This window comes from Lissotriton vulgaris, chromosome 9 (assembly GCF_964263255.1).
Source record: "Lissotriton vulgaris chromosome 9, aLisVul1.2, whole genome shotgun sequence".
Taxonomy (NCBI): domain Eukaryota; kingdom Metazoa; phylum Chordata; class Amphibia; order Caudata; family Salamandridae; genus Lissotriton; species Lissotriton vulgaris.
Window position 1 is genome coordinate 917,599,950 of NC_141697.1, and position 24,749 is coordinate 917,624,698.

The 24,749-nt window shown below is 48.7% G+C and overlaps 1 protein-coding gene across 1 annotated transcript in view; it reads right to left on the reverse strand.

Annotated features, from left to right (window-relative positions):
- Nucleotides 1-288: 288 nt before the first annotated feature.
- ABHD14B (abhydrolase domain containing 14B) overlaps nucleotides 289-24,749 on the reverse strand; it is a 77,255-nt gene continuing 52,794 nt past the window's right edge. The window contains exons 3-4 of the mRNA XM_086938728.1: nucleotides 9,238-9,479; nucleotides 289-2,410 (exon numbers count right to left, since the gene is read on the reverse strand). Of these exons, the coding sequence (XP_086794854.1) occupies nucleotides 2,228-2,410; nucleotides 9,238-9,479 (425 nt within the window). The 3' untranslated portion in view covers nucleotides 289-2,227. The remainder of the gene's footprint in view (nucleotides 2,411-9,237; nucleotides 9,480-24,749) is intronic.

The following is a 24,749-nucleotide window of genomic DNA, read 5'->3' on the forward strand; positions in this document are numbered from 1 at the left end:
AAATGATTAGGAAAGCGCATAATATTATTGTAGTTACCAGGAAAAGGTTTCAATGGCACAATATAAGAATAGTAGAATAAAAAGGACATGTAGCTGGGATATACCATCCTACCCAAATGTCGTATTTTAGGTCCTTCACCTATTTTATATTTAATATTTAAATCCTTTTGTGAAAAAGCAAAAGCCAGCAACAGCCAGGTCACAGTGACCAACCCATGCATCTAACACAGCTGTTGATGCCACTGTATGGGGACACAACATTAACAAAGAACGCCACAAAGACAACAGTCTGGCACATCCTTTTATTCAACAGTCTTTAAATGAATCATAAAGCAGAACATGATTTAATAGAGCATGATTTAATCACTGGGTTGATCATCGCGACCCAGGCGGTGCAAATTGCTTTTTAAGTATTGTGCCAACAGGAATACACAATGTTCTTAATGTAATATAGCAGTAAACAGCCATTTTTTGGACCCCTACAGTTATAAGGGTGAATGCTGCACCAAAGTATTTTCTTTTGGGGCCATCTGATAATTTAGGGAGTTGTCGGATTCCTTCTCTTTGAAACAAACATGTTTAAGGGTGATTGATCTTCAGGATCTCACAAGCCAGTTAGAGTGTTTTGTACAACTCGGTGACTCTCAAATCCTATAAAGCTCTATACAGCATTCCCGATTTTCAATAAATGGGAGTTTATTAGGTGGCCCAATGACTGTGTACCATGTCAATTTTCACTGGGCCCGCAAGACTTGGTACATCTTAAGGTTTATTTTCTAACACTGATTTATACACCACACTCACCATCCTTGTGTTTTAAGCTTTGGCCGATGTCTTCATTCATGGCTCCAGGAATTATATTCATCTTGGGAGGGTTTGCATGACGCAAGGCCTTGAGAATATTTCACATAAGCATCTCCAAGCTCTATGCAATGCTTTTTGGCCATTTGTATTACTACGGATTGGGCCTCTCTTGTCTGACCCCATTATATTCTTTAAACTCTCGTTGAACTATCTCTTTCACTTGTTTGGTGTCTCATGAGTCTCTCAAGAGTTTGTTTTTAAGGAGTTCTTTTCTTACAAATCTAAATCTAATACCCCTTACTCCATTCTATCAGAACCTCTCTCTTTAGTATTCCTGTTTATTTTGATATAGTGAACATCAAATCCTCTGCAGCCTTTGTGCCTGTTTGTTTCAGATGTGTTAATTAACTCCCTAGCGGACATTCTAATTAAAAGCAAGAGGGAGGGCGACAGTGAGACTGTGCGCTTGGCTATGCTTGCATCTTTAGTGTTAAGATGGAATTCTATGGCAGCCTCCGGGGAAACCTTTGTTGACTATGATGTCTGCTGTGACAAGAGTTTCTGGGTAAATCTTGTTAACTACTTGATTCTCCCCACCTTTGCTTCTACTTTGCGATTAACAAAAGCAGATGAAGTACATATTTCATGCTCCCTTGTTTTTTACACTTGGCAAAAATCAATACCACATAACAGAACTCTAAAGTGAGCGGTGGTGGGGATAAACTAGAGGACCAAAGTAGCTCCTTCCCCAGTGGCAACCGTAACTAGAACAAGGGCAACTGAGCGAACAGTAGAAGGCTGGGATCCAACTAGCAGGGAGAAGACCTATAAACAAAGGTCTAAAGAACCTAGCACCCCACTAGTAATGTGGCAGTAAATTAGCTAGATCTCAGCTAGGTTTCCCTGTTTAAACATTGTTTTGATGCAGTGCCTTGCTGATCGCGACTCTTTTCCCTCGATCACCAAAAAGGCTGCTATGGCCAGAGCCTTAAACCGGGTCGTCCCTCGTGGACGTGTGCGTTGCTTCGGGCCAGAATATCTCAGTTCTCCCACCTGTTTCAGGTCATTGTTCTGTGCCGGCATGAATGGACTTGAATAGCACAGTTCTGTAAACTGGACAAACACAAAAAGATTGGGTTGCTTGGTTTGGTCATCCATCACACCCCTACATTCTAGGAATATGTCTGCACTTGCATACCTCATTCAACATTGTGTGATTCAGAGGTGAGTCTCATATGCCCCATTCCTTGTAATTCACTGAACTGGGAACACCCACACCTGTCATCTCAGAGCTGAAATACACAGAGCAAGCAAAGAATCATTGGTAGCAGTCTCTTCTTCATTAACAAATTGTGAGTAGGATATGACGCAGGACCACAGAATCTGGAAATTTAAGGGTCTGCAGCTGTGCAGCAGCGGTTATTCAGTGAAGTGTCTTCAAGAAGTCGAGCAGGCCCTGGTGCCACTCGTCCGGTTTGTCCAGATAGCAGGGATGTCCGGCACCTTTCATTACCATCACCTTGTGGTTGGCCAAGTTCTTCAGATTGTTCAGTGACAATTCCCCCAGTTGAGCATCCTGGTCTCCATATACAATCAGAGTTGGTGTCTGGAAAAGAATAGGGTTCTGTGAAAAATAGAATGTCATCTTTCTACAGCCAGACTGCAGTCACCCAGATGCTGTGCATAACCAATTGCTCCTCTCACTGATGATTGTTTTGTCTTGCATTAGCCAAGATCTATTGAGTGCATTATACGTGTAATATACTTACTTATAGACAGAGCTGACCCTTGCTTTTATAGCACCGTGGACAGAAATAATGTGCCACTCTCAATGACTGAATACAAGGAGGCAGCAGCCCTTTTTCACAGGTCAGTCCCTGGCTGGCTACATCAAACCAGCCACCGGCCTCTGAACACACATCTTTGCACATCACCCAGCTCACCTGAATCACCCAAGCTGGCTGGCTTTAAGTTGTTTGGCAGGAAGGGAGTATTTATGTGTGTCAGCAGGGGCCTAGAGATAGATGGGAGGCCAAGGTAGGGTGCTGATAGAGTGCTAAAAAGAGCAACTGCAGCATGTTAAAAACAATTAGAAGCAATTGAAACTAATCACTGGAGCCAAGGTAGAGGGGTGTTACTGCTTGGAGGGCCTTTGCACAGACAGTTCTTTTCAACTCTCTGAAGATTGGTACCATGTTCCCAGGTGGCCCATGCCAAATTACGGCTTATATAGGGGCTTTCTGCCAGACATCTTCACCGACCAGTCGGCTATTGTGTCTTTCACGTTTTTCTTTAGCCAATTACAGCATACAGCACATCAATTCACTTCAGCCATTGCCTAACTTCAATGTGAGTGATGGCCAGGGCTTTAAGTGGGCCAGGTCTCACCAGTGCTGAGCAGTGGCAATTTTTTAAAGGGGGCCTCGAAACAGGTCGCTATCGGGCTCTGTTTTGTGCCCTGGCACAGGCGGTCCGTTTTTTTGTGGACTGCAGTGACAGCAGGCACATAGATGTGCACGTGCTCACACTGCTCACTTCTAACTAATGGAGAAGTTACGGCATGACGTCATGCCAGGTGAGCGTTGTAGTAGAAGGAAAATCCTTTAAAGAGAGTCATTTCTCTCTGGATTTCCCTTCTCTTTTTGAAACTCAAGAGCAGCAACATCGTCATGGTGTCACCAGGGCTTTAAGCGGAAGCTTTTTCAATATTATTAACACGCCATAGTTGCTGCTTATTTATCTTATGCAACTAACAAACACTGACAAAGCCAATAGTCCTGACTTGTTGGAGGTAATATATTACTTATTGTGTCATATCTGGATACAATGACGGAAACAGCAAAATACAAGACGGGCAGCACACTAAGCTAAGCACAGATTTTTAGCTTACATGTTTTAAGCCACGCCCTTAATTACATTGACCACGCCCCTTTGAGAGACCTCCCTCTCCTCCAGTTTTGTTCATCCCACGTAAGCCCTGGTGAGGGCATTCTGCCCCATCACAAGGAACACACATCCACACTCAAGTAGTTCCCTTAATTATCAGCGTTTACTTTGGCTAAAAATATTTTTTTTGCCAAATGTTTTAAGACTGATGGAAGCAGCTTCCACAAAAATAACGGTTTGCAAAACCATACCAAACAACGAGATTTGTCAACAGTGGAGGATTTAACCACGCAGAGGCCCGCTAGGCAGGCGACATTTCAGGGCCTCCATCTTAAATTAAGAAAGCTTGATTGTAATTTTCTTTGAAGATCAATTCAATATTATTTTGATTGACTGTACCGGGCCCCTAAAAGGAGTGGGGCCCATAGGCGGGTGCCTACTATGCCTATTTGGTAATCCGGAACTGATTTGCAAAGGCAAAACACAAGAGGCCACCACTAGACCTTATCACTCTTACAGCCAAAGTCGTCAGATACACAACATCCGTCCGCCTAATTTATCACCTATGGGGATGGCCCTGGATGATGAGAGACAATATTCACACTACATTTGATGTGAAGCCTTCACGCCATGTGACTGAAACAATAACTATCAAGAAAGCATTCATTCTGGCAAATAAATGTAAAGCCTCTTATGAAAAAGCAAAACGGATTTCACCTCACTATCTTAATTTTATTTTGGATTATGCGGTAATGGCAATATTCATCCATTGATATTACACACTTTAGTCAATTCATTCGCTTGTAGGTTTAGGACCTCCATTTTGTGGTGCCCTCATCACTTACTTGTCGGTTATCCCTGTTAAGCTGGTGCCTGGGGTCTTGAGGCGAGTGCCTGTACTAAAAGTGGTTTCAACTGCAAATAATGTTACTCAAAAGCTCTGATGCATGCAAGTCAAATGAGGTTATTAGCTTATTCTCCTACGAGTGTAACATTGTGAATTACCCGCTCCATGAAAGAGTCAAATGACAGCCGCCCATACAGTTTGGGCACATAAACACAGAGGCAATTGACGGGAAAAATAAGCACTATTATCTGTGAACAACAAGAGTGGCATGCATCCACTGCCAGTTCCCAAAAATGCCATTGGCAGCATAAGTGGCATCATGCGCCCTTTGGGCACCCCTTAAACACCCTAAATATTCACAGGCACTGAGATCACGACCTCTGATCATGATGAATACACAGGAAGGGAAATCACTTAATTATAAGGTTAGTGGCGTGAAAATAAACTGGTTCACAAAATAAAATGTTACATTAGCAGGGACGGCTCTTCCGCTAAGGGGGAGGAGTGTCACCCCACTGCACTCAAAGCAGTGGAAAAAGGAAAAATACATTGATAACGTTATTGCATTTTTTTTTCGTTGCTGCAGGGCTGGATTAGGGCAGGTGGGGCTGATGGCACAGGGAGGAGGAGTGGTTCATGTACTTAAGTGCGCATGACGGTTCGGCCGGCCTAACTGGCATGGGCACTTTGCATATTCCCCACCGGGTTATAATACACAGCCAGGCGGGGAACATGCACAGGCTCCCAGTGACAGTCTATGTGCCGAACCACAGCACTCAGACCAATCACAACGGCGTTGTGATTGGCTTAGGGGAGCCTGTATGCTTCCTGCTTCTTTCGGAGTCCGGAAGAGAAGCGGAGAGAAGACGAGGAGAGACCGTGGAAGTTGAAATATTTTTCAACCACCCTGCCCCGCCACTCCTGTTCGCTACCAGCGGCCACTGTATATTAGTTACGATCCAGGTAAGAACTACGACACCCCCAAGATGCACCAGGGAAACCGCCACAGAAATATGTCTAAGGCCCAGCCTCAACCGCACTTCAGGACCACATAGTGCAAGCACAGAATCAGAGGCCCGTGCACATCCTTACATGCCCGGGCACAGCCTCACACACCACGAGCCATGTCACATGCTCAGCTACGACTCCAACATATCTAGTATAGTCCCACACATTGTGAATGCTGCCTTCATATGCTGTGGTGCATAGAAAAAAGGGGGCAGCTGGGCATTTTATAGGTTTTGGGCATAAATATATGTATTCTCACCAAATGAGACCTAAACTGGATTTAACAGATAAGTTCTGCAAACGCCGATTTATGCATCCAATTATTTTAAATTGTAAACTCAAAACAGGCTTGTGACATTCATGAGGAAGACCTGAAAAATGTGTAATGAACCATCAACCTTTCGCACTGTTAACAAGATTACCAATAAAATCTTCATGAAAAATCTTCATGGCGATATGAAAAATTCCACAATACTCGTTGTAGTTTGTGGATTTTCTCCAGATGGACATTAGTAGGTATGGGGCTGTAGCTATGGGTGCAATGTTGTGACCTGAACTAAAACAGATGTGGAGGATGGACCATGAGGAAATCTCAGCTTTTATGGTGTAAGCAAGACTTCCATTAAGAGCCTCAACTCCCTTGAAGTCAGCGGATGACTTGCTAGTAGTCACACGAACCAATATGATCTGATGCCACCAGTCCAGGGATAGGCAGTTCAAGGGGAGGAGAGACACACTTCCCTACTAAGTGTTGATTTGCTGGGATCTCGTTCTCCAGCAAGGTCCAACATTTTGCCTAGGAGCACCAGTAAAAGAATGCTGAGTAACTTTACTAGACCTGTAACCTCAATTTCTGTCAGTGGAAAAGGAAGACAGGGTCGGCATGGTGCAATCTTAAGTGGAAATGAAGCAAATGAGCTAGTTGTGGTAAGAAGAGACACTGAAGGAGAAGGGGGCTGAATATCTTGAGTTTCTGGGATAATTATGAGGGCAAAAGACCCAGAGTTCAGGAGGTTGATTATAAAAGCAATGCCCCGTGGGTAGACTGACTACAGGAGCCACCCTGAAGCTCTATTTCTGTTTCTCAGAGTGGAGGGCGCTAGTACCCAAATTAAGATAGGGTGGGTGCCACGCTTCATGCAAACTGAAATCGATAATATGGAGATCCTGATTAAAAGTCCTTTGGGTGGACTTCAGGTTTCTACAAATACCAAGTATGGACTGGCTTCATATTGAGATGGGATATTGTGAGAATGGAAAAATTAATGCTTTCGGCCCCAATACTTCTAAGAAAAGTCATGGGCAACTGACAATGCCCAGTTCTGAGAATATAAAATGTACCATTGGTGCCGTTTCCCAGAGCTCCCACTTCTCGACCTCGAAGTCAGAGAACCACTCAATATGCATGATACGGGAGGTGGAATAAGCAATTGGCGGCACAGCCATTTTCTTTTGCTGAAAATGAGCCACTGAGGAGTCAAATGTTCCTTACTTCTAAGCGGGCTATTACCATTTAAGGTGCTACACATGTCACATGCTACCTAACCCTCTTACCAACATCGCTGCATGTAGGTGATTTAAAGAATGCAGAGAAAAACACGGGATAGGTTTTATAAGGCCTTGAAAGTCATCTGTGAACAAGCCACTACATTTTTTAATTATATAATATATTAAATGTACTCAAAGTAAATTGTTGCCCATAAGAATCATCGCATCTTGATTCATCTTCGGCAGGGTGACGTTTTACTTTAGAATTAAGTAACTTATTTACAAACTACACAATCACTGATTCAAGCAGCTTTTATATAAGAGAATAATTCATCAAATTTGAAATCTTATTGCTTAGCTTGGATAAAGCTCTCCACATGGACAACAGTCCCACTTCCCCCTAACTCAGGAGGATATGTAAAGTTCACCTTGTAGGTGTTGGCCATGTCACTGGGATCCCAAAATGCACTGCTTCAACCTCTAACTTGTCGGCCCAAACCGATGGGCTCATTGAAACCATACAATCCAGTCCCATGATCCCAGGCTGCACTACTCTGGAAAGGAATGGCTGGCGCTCAGTTAGCAGAACCCTTCTCAGCCTGCCGACTTAGTCATTCTCTATGGTCCTCTGATTTCTTTTCTTGGTTTTTCTGCTTTGGCTTTCTACTCCATTCTGTTAGAATCTATCCTGTTGCCTACTGGCAGTTCAAACCACTGGACCATATAGTAGAAGAAATACTAGTTTTCATACCTTTCTCTAGTTCTTATCCACCACATGAAGCTCAGTTCAAGCCACAGAGACACGCCAATCCATCCAGAACATATTTAAAAGCACGACAACCCTACATTGGTCTTCCAAGCTCTGACAAGAACGAGAGGGGTAGGTCTTGACCGGTCTGCAAAATTGTGAAATCAATTTTTCGACGGATTTCTGGGAGACTATTCCATATTTGAACCTCCCGGTGGGCATTAAAATATTTACGGTGGCACCAGACTATATCATGTCTCTCTTGCATGAAAAAGCTCAGGTGCAACATCTACAGCCATACCACACATCGTGCAACACCAGAAAAAGAGAGGGACACTCTCTTCTAAGTGATGGACCAGCAATTAACCATGATACCTCAATCAGACCCGTGTCAAGTTGCCTCAGGTCACTACTAACAAGTCAGTGAGAACTAGAGAATACAACAAAGAGCAAGGACTGATAATGCATTTGTTTCTAGCCAAACACTGACATTTTTGATGCACCATGAGACGAGCCCTATCTTATGTATGTAGGATGACAAAAATACATTATTAAAATGACATTTGACCTCTCAACCTGTAAGGAAAAAGAAAACATACCTGTCAAGAGAAACTGAAAAGTAACCGAGCAGCAAAGAGGAACTTCATGCACTGATAGTAGGAAAAGGAGGAATAGAAGTAGGCCTAGAAAAATGCATCAAATGTGAAAAGGAAGACATTTAGAGAAATGGAGATTTACATTGCGAAAAAACAGAGATGCAGGGAGTGGGAAGAAGAGAAATGATTAGGATCAGAAAGATAAGTGCCGAGCAAGGTATTTTTCCTGTTCCTAGCAGATTACATCTTTTCCTAGTCTTAACCGTCTTTTCCAACCAAGGCGCTACACTTTTACCCTACCAATGGCCTGCTCCTCCTGCCACCACCCATCTTCCCCGGCCTCTAATCTGCCTTACAGTCAATGGCATATCTGACTTTCTCTAGTCTGTTCATCTGAGATTAATCTAGGTCTCCGACACCAACCTATTCCCATTTCCACTAATGAGCTCAACAACTACCATGTTCTTCCACAGCTATCCTGCTTTCGTGCCGCTACTGTGGTCCTGCACTCCATACTGTTCCTCTCCAACTACCATGAGCCATCTGAAAATTCATTGGCCTATCCAGCTACCAGTGATCTGTAAGACAGAGGCATTTGATCTACTGCCATGTGCTTCACACTAGTGCCATGAGCCCATCTTATTGCCTCAAGACCTAGCCACTCTTCTGTGTCCATGCCACAAGATTATCCTACAGTCTGTAGACCACTTCACTTCCACTAGTCTGCTCCCATACAACTAGCCTATATTAATGCCACTGGCCACTAATCGCCATGGACCCCTTTGCCCTCTCTCTTGCTAGCTTCCTTTCGCTGACTCCGCTGCCCCGTCCCCACCCAATGAGAACAATATTTTCCATACTTTTACTGCTGCGTACTGCTCCGCCGTGAACTTGTCCGTACAGATGGGTGCCACAGGGATATAGGCCTTCACCATCTCACCATGCTGCATGAGGAAGGGGAGCGAATACATGCCGCTGAGAGATGGGCTGATCACTACAGCTGGGCCTAGCTTCAGCGCTTCGAAGACACCTTTTAGGAAACTGCCTGGAGCGGGCTGCCCGACAGGAGCTGGGGCGGCTGCTTGCTTAGAATTGCCCAAACCTGAAAAACAAAATGAGGTGACACTGCAGTAAAGGATTTTTCTAATTTAAATGTGAATTATAGAACTATAAATACTACAAAAATAAACACTATTGAGCAAGTAATAGGAATTACATAGTGCACTTTACTGTGGATTTTTCCATACTTTATCACCCCTCAAGTGAACAATAAGACAGTCTGACACCCAATCTAAAATCCCGGTACAGCAGCCTAGCAAATATTCACAGGTTACAACTCAATTCAAAGACCAACATCAGAACTTAACAAAACTCATTATAGAACTGGACTAATAGTGCTGTAAACTGAAAATATGTATTCTGGAATCTCACAACTTGGGGTAAAGGGAAGACAGCAGAAAGGAGGTGAAAGTAACTAGGAGCAGAATCTGACAGTTCATTCAAATTTAAAATAAAAAAAACATGTCAACAGGGACAAACGCAATAGTAAATATGTGATTGCTTATATGCTTATAGGTCAAAAACAGACTGCATTTTTAACAAATGTGTTATAATATACTGTTATGATACATTCTTACAGTTTTTTCTCAATCTTTCGTTAATCTAAGGTTGCTAAAAAGGGTTTCTTTTGCCATTAATATAGGCTTATTAATAAGTGCTATATGAATGGCTATCATTGTAATTGATAATATAGACAGATATTATCTGAGTTTCTTACAGTGCATGCATATCTCATACATACAGACCTTGAAAAGCTCAAAACCCTGCCTCCAAATCATAGTTCAGGCACATGCACTTGCGGATTCGCAAGCGGAGTTTGCTTCCTCCGTGGCATTGACGTGACAGTGCTAGGCTCCAGCTAGATCCTAGCCAGCGCGGGACTCAAACATAAAGAGTGCTGCTGGCCTTTCAAAGGATTGAGCAACCTAAGGAGTCAGGCCATTCAGGACAGGTGGGTAGGCTGGACCTTATTTAAATGAAAAAACACATGAAAGTGCCTAGCCACCTACATTTGCATCCACACTTAAGGAGTGTCGAATACTCAAACTGTCAAGATCGACAAGGTATTTTTATTTATACCAGTTATTTTATAATTATTCAAAAAACATTTTTCAAAAGAGTAATGAAAGGCAGAAAAAAACATTATCTACATGACATATTTACAACACATTTTTACAATTATATCTACACAAGTGTGTTCCTAGTTTGACACATAACAAATCGAGTGAGAGAAAAGAGACCAGTGAATGAATCCAGTATCTACGTCAATTACAACCCACATAGAAACAATACATTAGTTTTGACAAAAAAATATATATACATGTGTATTGGAAACGATAAATCTGTACAAATGAAAATGACGAGTGAAAGTAAAGGAGTCAAGTCAGTCTATGACCGCTGATAGAACCAGCATTGCTGGTATACAATTGCTCCTTTTTAGCAAGCCGACGTGTTTCGAAACCAGGATAGGGATTCCTGGAATCTCTTCAGGGCGCTGTCAGTCTATCTGTGGGGGGTGCAAAGAGAATGAAAGAGAGTTTCAATCTCAAGAACTGCAGGCTCGCCTCACTTCAAGCGACACTCAGCATAAAGTGTAAATCACGACCACCAATATTTCAAGAGGAAATAAATTTGTGGAACAGGGGTCTGGCACGGAATTCTTCACGTGCTGGGACCTTCTTTATTCTTGTAATTACATCATGTTGCAACGCAACAATGGGGAGGAAGGGGGCGGCCACCTAAAGGGATGAATGAAGCAAGAGGGTAACTTCCTTAATTAAACCAATGTTTCGACGAAGTTTATGTGTGGTGTTAGAAAAGAAGAACGTACCTTCAAATAGTTTGTTTGAAGGAGGCTCTCAGCTGTCGCAGGCCTTGCGTTATCATTAAAACAAAGGAGGCATTTGTTTTGGCATCAGAAGGAACTTACAGTAAGAGATCATCTTCACTTCTTGCAGGTTGCTGTGCTAAACATGGAAGCAGGAAAAGTGAGGTGCCACGTCGCCACTGAATCTGTCCGTGTCTGTATACTGCACAGGGACAAAGCCAGCACGTGTAAGAGTTCAGTCCAGATCAGGCTCTATAACAGTTGCAGGATCCGGTACCCCAGTGGATTGCCCTCATTATCAGAACTGGTGACCAAAGATTCAGCTAGTAGAAAGTGCATCTTTTCAGAGTCCTCATCACTGCTGCTTTCCATTCACTCTTAGAAGTTAATCACATTCTACTAAATTGGTTTAGGGTGCGTCCAGGGACATTGAGGGACTAGAGCATCACTCACATCAATAACAGTTGCAGGATCCGGGATTCAAGGGACTCTCCTTCATTTTAAACACTGGTAATTACACTTTTGGGTAGCATAAGGGTATCTTTTCAAATTCTTCATCACTTCTGCTTTTCCATTCACACTGAATGGCTACAGGGCCCTCAGAGGTCAACCAGATTCCAAAAATGGGTTATGGGCTTGTCCAAGGATATTCAGTGACTGTAGCACCACTCAGTGCACGCCCGATATCCTAAAGCCCTCACTCCAGCTTTCCAGAGGTATTCAGTAGCTAGACTGACCTCCACTTAACAGAAGAATATGCCTCTCTCTTGAGAAGGGGTGCAATTAAAATTGAATTAATGTTCTGTTACTTACTGGCAGATGCATCAAAGTAGCCTTTTGCTATTCCTAAATAGCGACTTTTAAGGAATCGTTATTTAGGAATAGCAAAAGCATATGCATGTAGGAATCGATATTAAAATAGCGATTCCTAAACATTCCTTAATTGCTACTCGCAAATTGCTAGTCGCAATTAAGGAATGCTGTCCTATTCATTCCTATGGGCCTACAGGCCCATAGGAATGAATTGGAGATTGCATGAGCAATTTGCGAGTACCAGTAGGTACTCGCCCATTGCTCATGCAATTTCAAGGGTGCAAGGGAGTCAAAATGACACCCTGTTTCATGTTGCACACACACATGCCCTAAGGGCATGTGTGTGCGCAACATGGAACTTTGAAAAATGCACAAAAGTGCTTTTTTTCAAAGTTTTAGCAAATTACCATGAAGTTCAACTTCATGGTAATTTGCTACTCCTATTAGCGAATTCGCAATTTTTTTTACTTTCATGCATTGCATTTAAGGAATCTCAATTTGGGATTCCTTAAATGCAATCGCATTTTAAGGAATCTCAATTTAGAGATTCCTTAAACTGCGATTTTTGCATTTGGGATGATGCATCCCAAAAGCAAAAATACCGGGAGCAAAGGGGCAGATTCTGAGAATCTGCCCCTTTGCTCCCGGTATTCACTTTGATGCATATGCCTGTAAGTGCCTACACGGCATATTATATTGCATTGCCCAGTTACACTGTGAAGGGAAAATGATCAGTTACAGTAAAACTATCAGGTTGTGGGGATGCATCCTTAAAAATAATAGCAATTTATGAAATCTGCTAAATCACAAATTATGATAATTCATGGGAAACAAAATTAAACATTTACATACGAGGTACAGTTAATTGATACTAATGGAAAGAAAACAGCATCCACCTTGGATTGGAGTGCTGACTACCATTTTGAAAATCCCAGTCAATGGGAATTCAATTCAAGTGGAAACTAAAAAAGAATCTGAGGATGAAGTTGCACTGGTCTCCGTCAGTAGGAAGTAATGAATGCTCAAAAGCCGCTTGGTTATATATTAACTAGTCCATCAGTTTAAATAGGTACTGAAAAAAAGATTGCCATCAATTAACTTATAATAGGGAATGAGTAATATTTTGTGTGGTAACTCAATGCATATAGTTTGTTGACTGAATAGTTATCCTCTTGAGAATAACAGTTATAGGAGTTCGCTGTTATAATGGCAACATTTGTCCTTCAACATGCCATGCGATGATCACAGTCCTTGACGTATCATAATTGTGCTGGGCATTAAAGGACTTTCCCACTTGAATTTTGACAATTCTTGGCTGCTGAATGTTGGGCTATTGTCAGTTTTGAGGACTTCAGGTATCCCTCATGTTGCAAACATTTCCTCTAACGCCGGTATGACGACTCCTGCACTGGTCGATACAAGTGAAATAACCAGATGGAATCCGGTGTATTTGTACATAACAAGAAGCATGTACTTTTCCTTATGACTATGGGTCGAAGAAATCAGCAGCCACATTTTGCCATGCTTGATCTGGGAGTTGTAACATCTGTAGAGTAGGTGGGCTTGCGGTGCTGCTAACTACTTGACATTGTTGGCAGGTCCGCAGTAGTTCTTCCACAAGTTCGTTCAGGCTGGGGAACCATGCCCACTCTTGTAAGCTTGTTTAGTGACTACTATTCCTTAATGTTTTTCATGAGTCAAATCACCAATCTGTTTCTTAACAGTGCTGTGACCACAAGAGAGCACGTTCAGGTGTTGAGAAATCATCTTTTGTCTGCTGAAAGGCACTCAGCTCTTATTTGTCATCCTCGACCAGGATGTTGTCACCGGCTTTATTGTATTCTCCTCTTGACTTCTTTTAGGGTCGAGTCAAGGTGCATGTTGCCTTGGATTGTCCTGAGAGACACAGACAGTGGTGTCACTTGACCCATGATGAAGCAGAAGCACTCTTTGGTTGCTCAGGAATTGCAGAGAGTGGTCGCCGAAAAGGCACCAAAATTGACTAGTTCTCTTGGGTTCGCTGTATCTCCAGCCAGCGGCGAATCCACTCCTATGGTTCTGAGATCCAGGATCTCGGATTAGATGTTCAAGGTTTCAGTAACATTAGAGGTCCATCAATTAATTAAGTTGTGGTTTATTCAGGACAATCTGTGAAGAGGTCCTCCACTGAATCGGACTCCACCCAAAATAGTAACAACTGTTGCCTGTGGTTTAGGATGAGGGTGCGATCTTGGATGGTAGATCAGCTCGGGCCTGAGGAGTCCAGAGAAGAGAAAAAATTGAGGGAGTTGCATGTGGTTCACTTGGCCTTACTGCACTTTTCTCCTCCAATGAAAGATTAGAATGTGCAGACCAGACCCAGCAATGGGATGGTCCATCCATATCCACACATGACCAGGGGACCAAAGTGCAAAGTTTGTCGAATTTGGCTCAGGAGATCTGTTTATGGTCAGTGGAGAATCTCCTATCTCTTAAGTACTGTCTTGGAGAATGGGCCCATGGACCATCTGAGCAGGAGTTTTCCCTTGTCTGTGTCCTTCCCTATTCCAGCAGGTGACTCAGAGGTTTCGGACTCCTTAGCTCAATCTCTTTGCATTTAGGGAGAATGCCTCTTTTGCCCAAGTTCTGTTCTCAGACTCCAAACCTGAGAGTTTGGGGGATAAATGCTCTGTCCATTCTGTGGTCCCGGGGCCTTCTGAATTCTATTCCCCTGTCACTCTAATTCCAAACGTTCCCAAAAATTCCAGATGCACTCTTGTTGATTGAATGCTGGTCTCATTGTTGTTCTCCAGAGGATAGCGTTCAGTACTCTGCAATCCAGATATCCTTCAATTTTAAAACATAATTCACATAACTGGAAGAATTTTGAGAAATGGTGTGCATAAAAAGGTTTGAAATCTTGCTATGAACCAACAAAAATGTGGGAATTTTTGAATGATGATTTTTTCATTGGCTCTGGTAGTTTCTACTTTATACATCTAGTAGGCAGCGATATGTGGAACCTACTTCTGGACTAGGTGCAAGAGTATTAAGAGGTTTCTCTTCATACAGACCACTTGTTCCTTGGTTTGTATGAAGAGAAACCTTCAGATTTTCTTCAACCACTGAATTCTGTTGACCTCAAATTCCTATGGTATTAAGCTATGATTTAGTAGCAGTCACTATGGGAAAAACTGGTACAATCGGAGCTCTTGAGCAGAAAACCTTTTTACTTTTTACTTGTTAACTTTGAATACCCGAGAAGCATCCTGTTTTGTGCAGTGTCCTGCTTTCCTGTAGCGACCACTGTGCCCTCGGCCTGGTTGCCCCCACGCTCCCCGCCTGCTGCCTGCCTCGTACCTGCTGCCTGCCTGCTGCCTGCTGACGCCGATCCAGTCCGGAGCCCCAGCCGCCGCAGGGCCGCCTGCCTGGTTTTTCGCGCCGGTTTTGCCACGACCCCGCTCCCCGCCTGCCGATTGGACCACGCGCTCCCCGCCTCCCAGCTGACCCGCCCTCCCCGCTCCCTTCTTAAGGGGACCCCGACCTCGGATCAGTAGCGACCACTGTGCCCTCGGCCTGGTTGCCCCCACGCACCCCGCCTGCTGCCTGCCTCGTACCTGCTGCCTGCCTGCTGCCTGCTGACGCCGATCCAGTCCGGAGCCCCAGCCGCCGCAGGGCCGCCCGCCTGGTTTTTCGCGCCGGTTTTGCCGCGACCCCGCCCCCCCGCCTGCCAATTGGACCACGCGCTCCCCGCCTCCCAGCTGACCCGCCCTCCCGGCTCCCTTCTTAAGGGGACCCCGACCTCGGATCAGTAGTGACCACTGTGCCCTCGGCCTGGTTGCCCCCACGCTCCCCGCCTGCTGCCTGCCTCGTACCTGCTGCCTGCCTGCTGCCTGCTGACGCCGATCCGGTCCGGAGCACCAGCCGCCGCAGGGCCGCCTGCCTGGTTTTTCGCGCCGGTTTTGCCGCGACCCCGCCCCCCCGCCTGCCGATTGGGCCACGCGCTCCCCGCCTCCCAGCTGACCCGCCCTCCCAGCTCCCTTCTTAAGGGGACCCCGACCTCGGATCAGTAGCGACCACTGTGCCCTCGGCCTGGTTGCCCCCACGCTCCCCGCCTGCTGCCTGCCTCGTACCTGCTGCCTGCCTGCTGCCTGCTGACGCCGATCCAGTCCGGAGCCCCAGCCGCCGCAGGGCCGCCCGCCTGGTTTTTCGCGCCGGTTTTGCCACGACCCCGCCCCCCCGCCTGTCGATTGGACCACGCGCTCCCCGCCTCCCAGATGACCCGCCCTCCCGGCTCCCTTCTTATGACGCCCCCTCAGCGACCGCGCAGCGGACGCGCGCAGCGGGAGCGCTGACTGAGCGCAGAAGGTGCGCCAAAGGTAAGCCCGTCTGTGCCCGTCCGCGCCTGGACCGCGCCAGTGCCAGGACCACGCCAGTGCCAGGACCCCTGGCCCCCGCAGATCCCAGCCCACCCGCCGGACGTACGACGCCGCCACCCTCAACGCACTCAACGACGGCCGAGTCCCGGGATGCTACCGTGCCACCCCGAGACGCTCCCACGGACCCTTCTGCTGCACCGCCTGCAAGTTCACCTGCATCCGGACCTGCCTCGCACCAGCACCCGCCAAGCCGACCAACAGCAGCAACCACCTCAAGTGCATCCTGCTCAACACCCGCTCCGTCCACAGACACGCCATCGAACTCTGGAACCTCCTCGACACCACAGCTCCTGACGTTGCCTTCCTCACGGAAACTTGGATGAACGCCTCTTCAGCGCCCGACATCGCCATCGCCATCCCAGAGGGCTACAAGATCACCCGGAGGGACCGCACCGCCAACCAGATAGGAGGAGGCATCGCCATCATCCACAGGGACACCATCCGCATCACGACCTACACCGACGACATCCTGACTACCGCCGAACACCTACACTTCCAGATCCACACCGACCCGAAGACCACCCTCAGAGGCACCCTGATCTACCGACCCCCGGGACCACGCACACAATTCAGCGAGGACATCGCCGACTTCGTCAGCCCGCATGCCCTCCCCTCCGCTGACTACATCCTCCTGGGGGACATCAACTTCCACCTGGAGAACAACAACGACCGCAACACCACCACCCTGCTCGACAACCTCGCCAACCTCGGACTCAAGCAGCTGGTGACCACCCCCACCCACCTCGCCGGACACATACTCGACGCCGTCTTCTCATCCAGCAAAGACATCGCCTTCAGCCACGCCACTGGACTCCACTGGACGGACCACAGCTGCGTCCACTTCACCTTCAGAAGAACGACGATCCACCACCACCAGCAACAGGTTGCCCGCAGAAGCTGGAGCAAGATCACAGCCGACCAGCTCGCCGCTTCCCTGAGCCAGCACCCTCCCGCCAGCTCAGCGAACCCCAGCCAGGCCGCCGACAACCTCACGAAGTGGATCAGCAACTGCGCGGACGAACTCGCCCCACTGAGGACCCCGCCCAGCAGACCCGGCAGCAAGAAGGCCCCATGGTTCACCGACGAACTCAAGAGCTCCAAGAAGAACTGCCGAGCCCTCGAGAAAGCCTGGAGAAGGGAGCCAACACCGGACAACATAACCACCCTCAAGCTTGCCACCCGGAAGCACCACCAACTGATCCGCGCCACCAAGAAAACTGCATTCAAGGACCGGCTGGACAACAACGCACACAACAGCAAGGAACTCTTCAACATCGTGAAAGAGCACTCCAACCCCGAAGCCGGAAACAACGACATCACCCCATCGCAAGAACTCTGCAACTCCCTCGCCTCCTACTTCCACAACAAGATCGCGGACATACACAACAGCTTCAGCACCCAACCGACGAACGCCACGTCCGACACGACCGAACCAACGCCCCCCCACCACCACCCTCCGCGCCTGGACCCCGATCAGCACCGAAGACACCGTCCGCATGATGAACTCCATCCACTCCGGATCTCCGACCGACCCCTGCCCTCACCACATCTTCATCAAGGCCGACACTGTCATCGCACCCCACCTGCGGGACATCATCAACACCTCCTTCACCACCGCCACCTTCCCTGAGAGCTGGAAGCACGCCGAACTCAGCGCTCTACTCAAGAAACCAACAGCGGACCCCGCCGAACTCAAGAATTAACGCCCCATCTCGCTGCTCCCGTTTCCGGCCAAAGTCATCGAGAAGACCGTCAACAAGCAGCTGGCCGCCTTCCTCGAGACGAACGGATCCCTCGACCCCTCGCAGTCTGGCTTTCGGGCCAACCACAGCACCGAGACCGCCCTCATCGCTGCCACCGATGACACTCGAGCCCTGATGGACAACGGAGAAACAGCGGCCCTCATCCTCCTAGACCTCTCCGCGGCCTTCGACACCGTCTGCCACCGCACCCTAGTGCAGCGCCTCTACAACGTCGGAATCCAGGAGAAGGCACTGGAATGGATCATCTCCTTCCTCGACGGAAGGACACAGAGAGTCCGCCTACCACTGTACAAGTCAAAGGCCACCGAAGTCATCTGCGGCGTACCCCAAGGATCCTCGCTGAGCCCAACCCTCTTCAACGTCTACATGAGCCCCCTCGCGGCCATCGCACGCCAACACAACCTGAACATCATCTCCTACGCCGACGATACCCAGCTGATCCTCTCCCTGACCAACGACCCCACCGCCGCCAGAGCCAACCTGTTAGACGGACCGGGAGGGTCGGCCGAGAATAAGGGGAGAGGTCTCCGGGGAGAGCCGTCTCCAGCGATCGTACAGACGAGTAACTTCCCCCCCACAGATGTACACCACACAAGGATAAGGTTTAACGTTCTTGTTAGACCTGGCACCTTGGCGTGAGTCTCCCTTCCACTTTTTGCTGATGTGCCTCCGATGTTTTGCTGGTTTTCCGATACTCAGGGCACTGCGCCACGGCTGATCCGTGCCGCAGTGCAAGTGCTCCCTACTGTAAAACTGTAGATACGATTGGTATCCATGATTGGTGCATTGGATTTACTGTCAGTCCCTAGTAAAGCGCACTAGAGAGTGCCAGGGCTTGTAGATGCCAATACTGCTGGTGGGCCTGCAGCCCTGGTTGCGCCACCCACCGAAGCAGCCGTAAAGTTGTGTCTGGGAACTGCGACCGCAGAACCCGCGTGCGGTCTCGTACTATCACGCTAGCTGGGCAAGTGCACCCACTTGCCAGCCTCGACCCTTCCCTTGACTACATATTAGTCACCCCTATGGTAGGCCTGCGGGCAGGGTGCGTTGTAGGTGTAAGGTAGGACAAGCCCTGATGTGCGTGGCATGTCCTAGTAGTGACTTACAACCAAGACCGTATTTCACTATTGAAGGCTACCTGCCCCATTAGGCCAGACTGAGCTGCGAGAATTATTACACCCTATAATTCCCGCAGGCTCAAGGAGCATGGTAGCGAGTCATGTTTAGTATGCCTGAACTCAGGATGATAAAATATTTCTTGTAGTCAAGTTTATTTTAGTATCCTGGGTTTGCAAATGCTACTTTTAGAAAGTTAGCATTTGCTTGCCTAACCATTTCAGCCCGCCTCTGCTGGTATGTGTATCCGACTGTCTGAGATGTGTGAGTGACAGGGCTGGAGGGATGACAGGTGGTGAATGCGCAGATTACACCTTAGTGGGAGGTAGGAGTGCCTCTTGACTCGAACTGTAGCTGTGCTCGGCCACCACAATGCTGGCTCCACCCCCCTGGGGAGCGGCGGATGACTCTGCCGGCACCTGGTCCAGGAAGGGCAAAGCCCCCATCAACAAGGTACTCTGGCCGCCCCTGTCCGCACAATGCTGGCTCCACCCCCTGTGGGGCGTCTGATGCGCCTGCCCCTCACACTGAAAGCAGAAGCCGGAGTACGCCCGCCGGGGTACTCAAGGACTGAGAGTGGCTATGCAAAGGCCCCCCTGGCCTGCGAGAACAAAAGAATTGGCCTATAAAAGAAGGAGCCCGGCTCCTTGAAAGTTAGATCCTGTTTGGGCCACAGAAGGACTCTGCCCTACGAGAAGGACCGTGAGAGACAAGGAAGGGTGCTGACTCTTGCCTGTGTCTGGTGCCTTGCTGCTGAAGGAGAGGAAGAAGAAAAGACTACGAGAAGACTTTTGCTTTACTTTGTGCCAAACTCTGCTAAAGAGATCTCCAAGGGCTTGCTGTGAACTTGCCCCCTGACCAGCGTCCCAGGACCAGTGGACGCTACCCCCTGAAAGAAAGCGACTGCGGGTGCTGACCATCGCTGCAGTACTGACGGAGGAATCTCCTCCAAGGCGACGACCCCTGCCTGACCACCGTGACCGGGGCCCAAAGCAACAGCGGAAGCAAAGTGAGGACCAGCCGCCGCTGGCCCGAACACCGTGACCGCAACTGCACCGGGAGCCCGAGAGCAAAGCGAAGGAGGACCCGTCCGGTCGGAGCTCTCGAGGTGACTGCATAACGAGCAGCCACTCACCTGCAAAGACGGACAGTTGCCCTGTGAGAATCCGCAAAGTCGGTAAACTGCTCGACAGCCCAGCTGTGAGCGCACAGCTGCACCGGCACTTGGCTGGGTACGTCCTGCACTTGGGGACCGTACTGCCACTTGCCACCACCGCACAGCCGCCGCCGCCAGGGTCGGAGCGGACGACGAGGAGAGGACCCTGCAGCCACAGAGCACCGCTGCCCCGGATGACCAGTGACCTGCTCGGCTGAAGAGCCGCAACGATCAGCGACCCCGGGAAGGCAACGCGACGTGGGACAGATCCCCTGGAAGCCGCCGGCTCCACAAGAACTTTGGTTAACACCGGCCTACGGGCCCAAAGAGAACTGCTATAAGAACTGTGGTAATCTGAATTGAGTAACTTGCAACCGTTACCTTAAAGTACGTTGACTGTATTCACAAGCCTGCTTAAAATCTATATAAAGATATATATTTTTACAGAATACGGTCTGGTCTCGTTGTGTGGTGGGTTGGTTGTAAAGGTGTACTATTGCAAGTGTTTAACCTATATGCCCCAAAGATTAGCCTGCGACTGCTTAAGCCACACTACCTAGAGGGTAAGCAGAGGTTGTCTGGAAGGTAACCCTCAGCCCTGACGAGGAAGAGGAGAGTCCCTGCTTGTCGCTAGTGTTGCACTGCGCCAACTAGAGACTCCCCCTTCCTACATTGGACGCAGCGGTGAAGATTTTCGAATTTACACTTGCGATATCTATACCTGAGCTTCTGACCACTACGCAAGGATTACGGTCCAGTTACTTAGCCACAGACTTTGCTTTTTGAATTTTGCCGAAAGAAGATTCCGAGTGCGAAAACCATGCCGGGCACAAAGAGCCTGGATGGAGCAGAGTCCACGACCTCCGAGGTGTTGGAGGTAGAGTGGGACCCCGCCAAAGTGGATAAATATTCCAGGGACGAACTGAAGTTCTTTTGCAAGAAACTCAAGGTCCCGCACGCTGGCTGCAAAAACAAGACACAGCTCTCCAAGGCCCTGAAAGCCTCGATAGAGTCCCGAAAGACCCCGGAGGAGCAAGACGTCCTCGCCGAGCAGAATGCAACGGAGGAGCAGAGTGCACTTGGGGATCTGATCGATCTCGAGAGGCAAGACAGCGAGCACAGCTTTGGTAAAGGCCTGTCGCCAGAGGAGCTGGCGGACAGGAAGGAAACGAGGAATCACGAAAGAAAGCTGGCAGAATTGAAAATCCAACTGGAGCTTGAAACAAAAAGAATGGCGCTGGAAGAGCGAAAGCACCAAATGGATTATGAAGTGAAAATGAGGGAGATAAGTCTCAAGGAGAGAGGCTTGGATCGTCCTCCCTCTGGTGGCAGCACATCGCCAGTGCAGGTAGAGTCAAGAGTGCACATCCCGAAGGACGTAGTTAAGGAGTTCTTTAAGGGGGATGACATAGGACAGTGGTTTAGGGCATATGAGGTAGCCATGTCCTCCCACCGGGTCCCTGACAAGGATTGGGGAGCGGGGTTGTGGGGAAGGTTCCTTAGCGAAGGGAGAGATACCTTGCTAGATTTGCCCGTTGAAAATCAGAGATCCTATGCCCACATGAAAGAAGCTTTAATGAACAGGTACGGGCTTACCCCTGAAATGTATAGACAGAAGTTTAGGGGATGTACTAAGCGGCCTGGGAATACGTATGTGGAGTATGTGACTTACTTTTGCAGAGCACTGGATGGTTGGGTGAAAGGTAACAAAGTTAATGATTTTCAAGGTCTCTTTGATTTAATTGCATGGGAGCACTTGTCTGATCACTGTTTTCCTGAGTTACGCCAACACCTGATCGATAGCAAGCTGTCCAACCCGAGGAAGCTTGCTGAGGAGGCGGACCGCTGGCTCAGCACCAGGGTCCACAAGGGTCCCGTGGGAGACTCCGCCAAGAGTGGGCAGGGTCCCCAGCAGAAGAGTGGGGGGGACAAAGGGGGAAAACAGAAAGGGTTCCAAAAAGGCCCCCAAAGTAGTTCCCAAGGGAGCCCGCAGCAGGGTTCTCAGCCTCCCCCACCTCCGAAGCAGAATGGGGCCCCGACAGGTAAACCTGTTCCAAAGGGGCCCTTCAATTGTTTCAAATGTGGCGAGCCTGGGCACATATCCAGTGACCCCAAGTGTCGCCTGTTTGGAAAACCAGCACCCACTGGTGCTCCGCCCCGACAAGTGACTAGCGTTCACCTGGGAGAAGAAATGATGTCCCGGGGGTGGAGATCCCGTTCACATGACCCTGGTCTCGCTAGGAGACAGCGAGATGATCCCTACGAACTACCTGCCCTCTAACACTAAGAAATATGGGCAGGTGGTGATCATCAATGGTAAGGAAGCTGAGGCTCTTAGAGACACAGGAGCCAGTGTGACTGCAGTGAGGCAGCACCTGGTGTCTCAAGAGCAGGTTGTACCCCATGCCTACTGTAGGGTTATCAACGCTGATAATTCAGAGAGTCAGTGTCCGATGGCTCAAGTTCCCTTCGAGTGGGGGGGGGGTCTCTGGTACTCTGCAGGTCTGTGTGAGAAAAACCATGCCTGTTGACTGTTTGCTAGGGAACGACTTGGAGCACTCCCCTTGGGAAAAGGTGGAGAAGACGACTCACCTGCGGATGGTGGGTCTGCCTGACTGGGCGTGCGTGACCACCCGGTCAATGGCAGCCAGTAGGGGTGATCGAGAGGTCCTGGGGCCTGAAGGAGAGGCCCAGGAACCGGCCTTAGGGAGAAGGCGCAGGGGGCGCGGGAAACCGGCTCCTGAAGTTCCCACGGTCCAGGAGGAAGCAGACCTTGAGGGGGATGCCCTGGAGCCTACAGGGGAACAGATCGCCGAACTGGGGGACCTGCCTGAGCTGACCCATTGGCAGCAAGAAGGAGGACCCTCCAGGGAGGAATTCTGCAGGGAGCAGAAAGAATGCCCTTCTCTCGTGGGTATGCGGCAGCAGGCTGCAGACCAGGCCAATGGTGTTCAGGCCAAAACACATTACGTGTACTGGGAGAACGACCTCCTGTATTCGGAGCCTAAGGCTGCTGAACCTGGGTCAGCCCGTGTGCTGGTGGTACCCCAGAAGTTCAGAGCCTTCCTACTGGGTCTGGCTCATGATGTGCCTTTAGCAGGACATTTGGGGATGGACAAGACCTATGACAGGCTTGTCACCCACTTTTACTGGCCCCAAATGCATAAGAGTTCAGATGCTTATTGCAGAACCTGTCCGACTTGCCAGGCAAGTGGGAAGACGGGAGGGAAGAACAAGGCTCCCCTCCAACCCTTCCCTGTGGTCGGTACGCCATTCCAGCGAGTGGGTATTGACATCGTTGGGCCTCTGGACCCCAAGACAGCCATGGGCAACAGGTTCATCCTGGTCTTGGTGGACCATGCCACCCGGTACCCTGAAGCCATCCCTCTGAGGACAGTGACGGCTCCCGTGGTGGGGGGTGCACTGATGGGAATTTTCTCACGAGTAGGATTCCCTCTAGAGGTGGTGAGCGACAGGGGGACCAATTTCATATCGAAGTATATGAAGTCCCTTTGGCAGGAGTGTGGCGTGACGTATAAGTTCACCACGCCCTACCATCCCCAAGGTAACGGGTTGGTTGAAAGATTCAACCGAACCCTAAAAGGCATGATCATGGGCCTGGAAGGTCCAATGAGGCATAAGTGGGACGTCCTCTTACCATGCCTGCTCTTTGCATACCGCGAGGTGCCACAGAAGTCCCTAGGGTTCAGCCCCTTTGAACTACTGTACGGTCACCCCGTGAGAGGACCGCTGAGTTTGGTAAAGGAAGGCTGGGAGCAATCTCCCAGGAAACCTCCCCAGAATGTATATAGCTACATGCTGGCCTTCAGAAACCAGACCAGACGCTTCAGACAACTTGCTGAGGCAAATCTGGAAGCGAGCCAGGAGGAAATGAAGCGGTGGTACGATCAGAATGCCACTCTGGTCGAGCTTCAGCCTGGACAAGAGGTGTATGTCCTGGCCCCAGTGGAGCCCTGTGCCCTTCAGGATAAGTGGACAGGACCATTTGAGGTTGTGGAGCGCAAGAGCCCCGTGACATACTTGGTGGACATGAAGACGCCCAGGAACCCTTTGCGGGTCCTACATGTCAACCGCCTCAAGCCCCACTTGCGAAGGTCCGAAGTGGGCATGTTGTTGGCAACCGATGACGGAATGGAGGAGGAGTCGGAGCCTCTTCCTGACCTCTTGGTGGCCTGTGAGAAAGATGGGTCAGTGGATG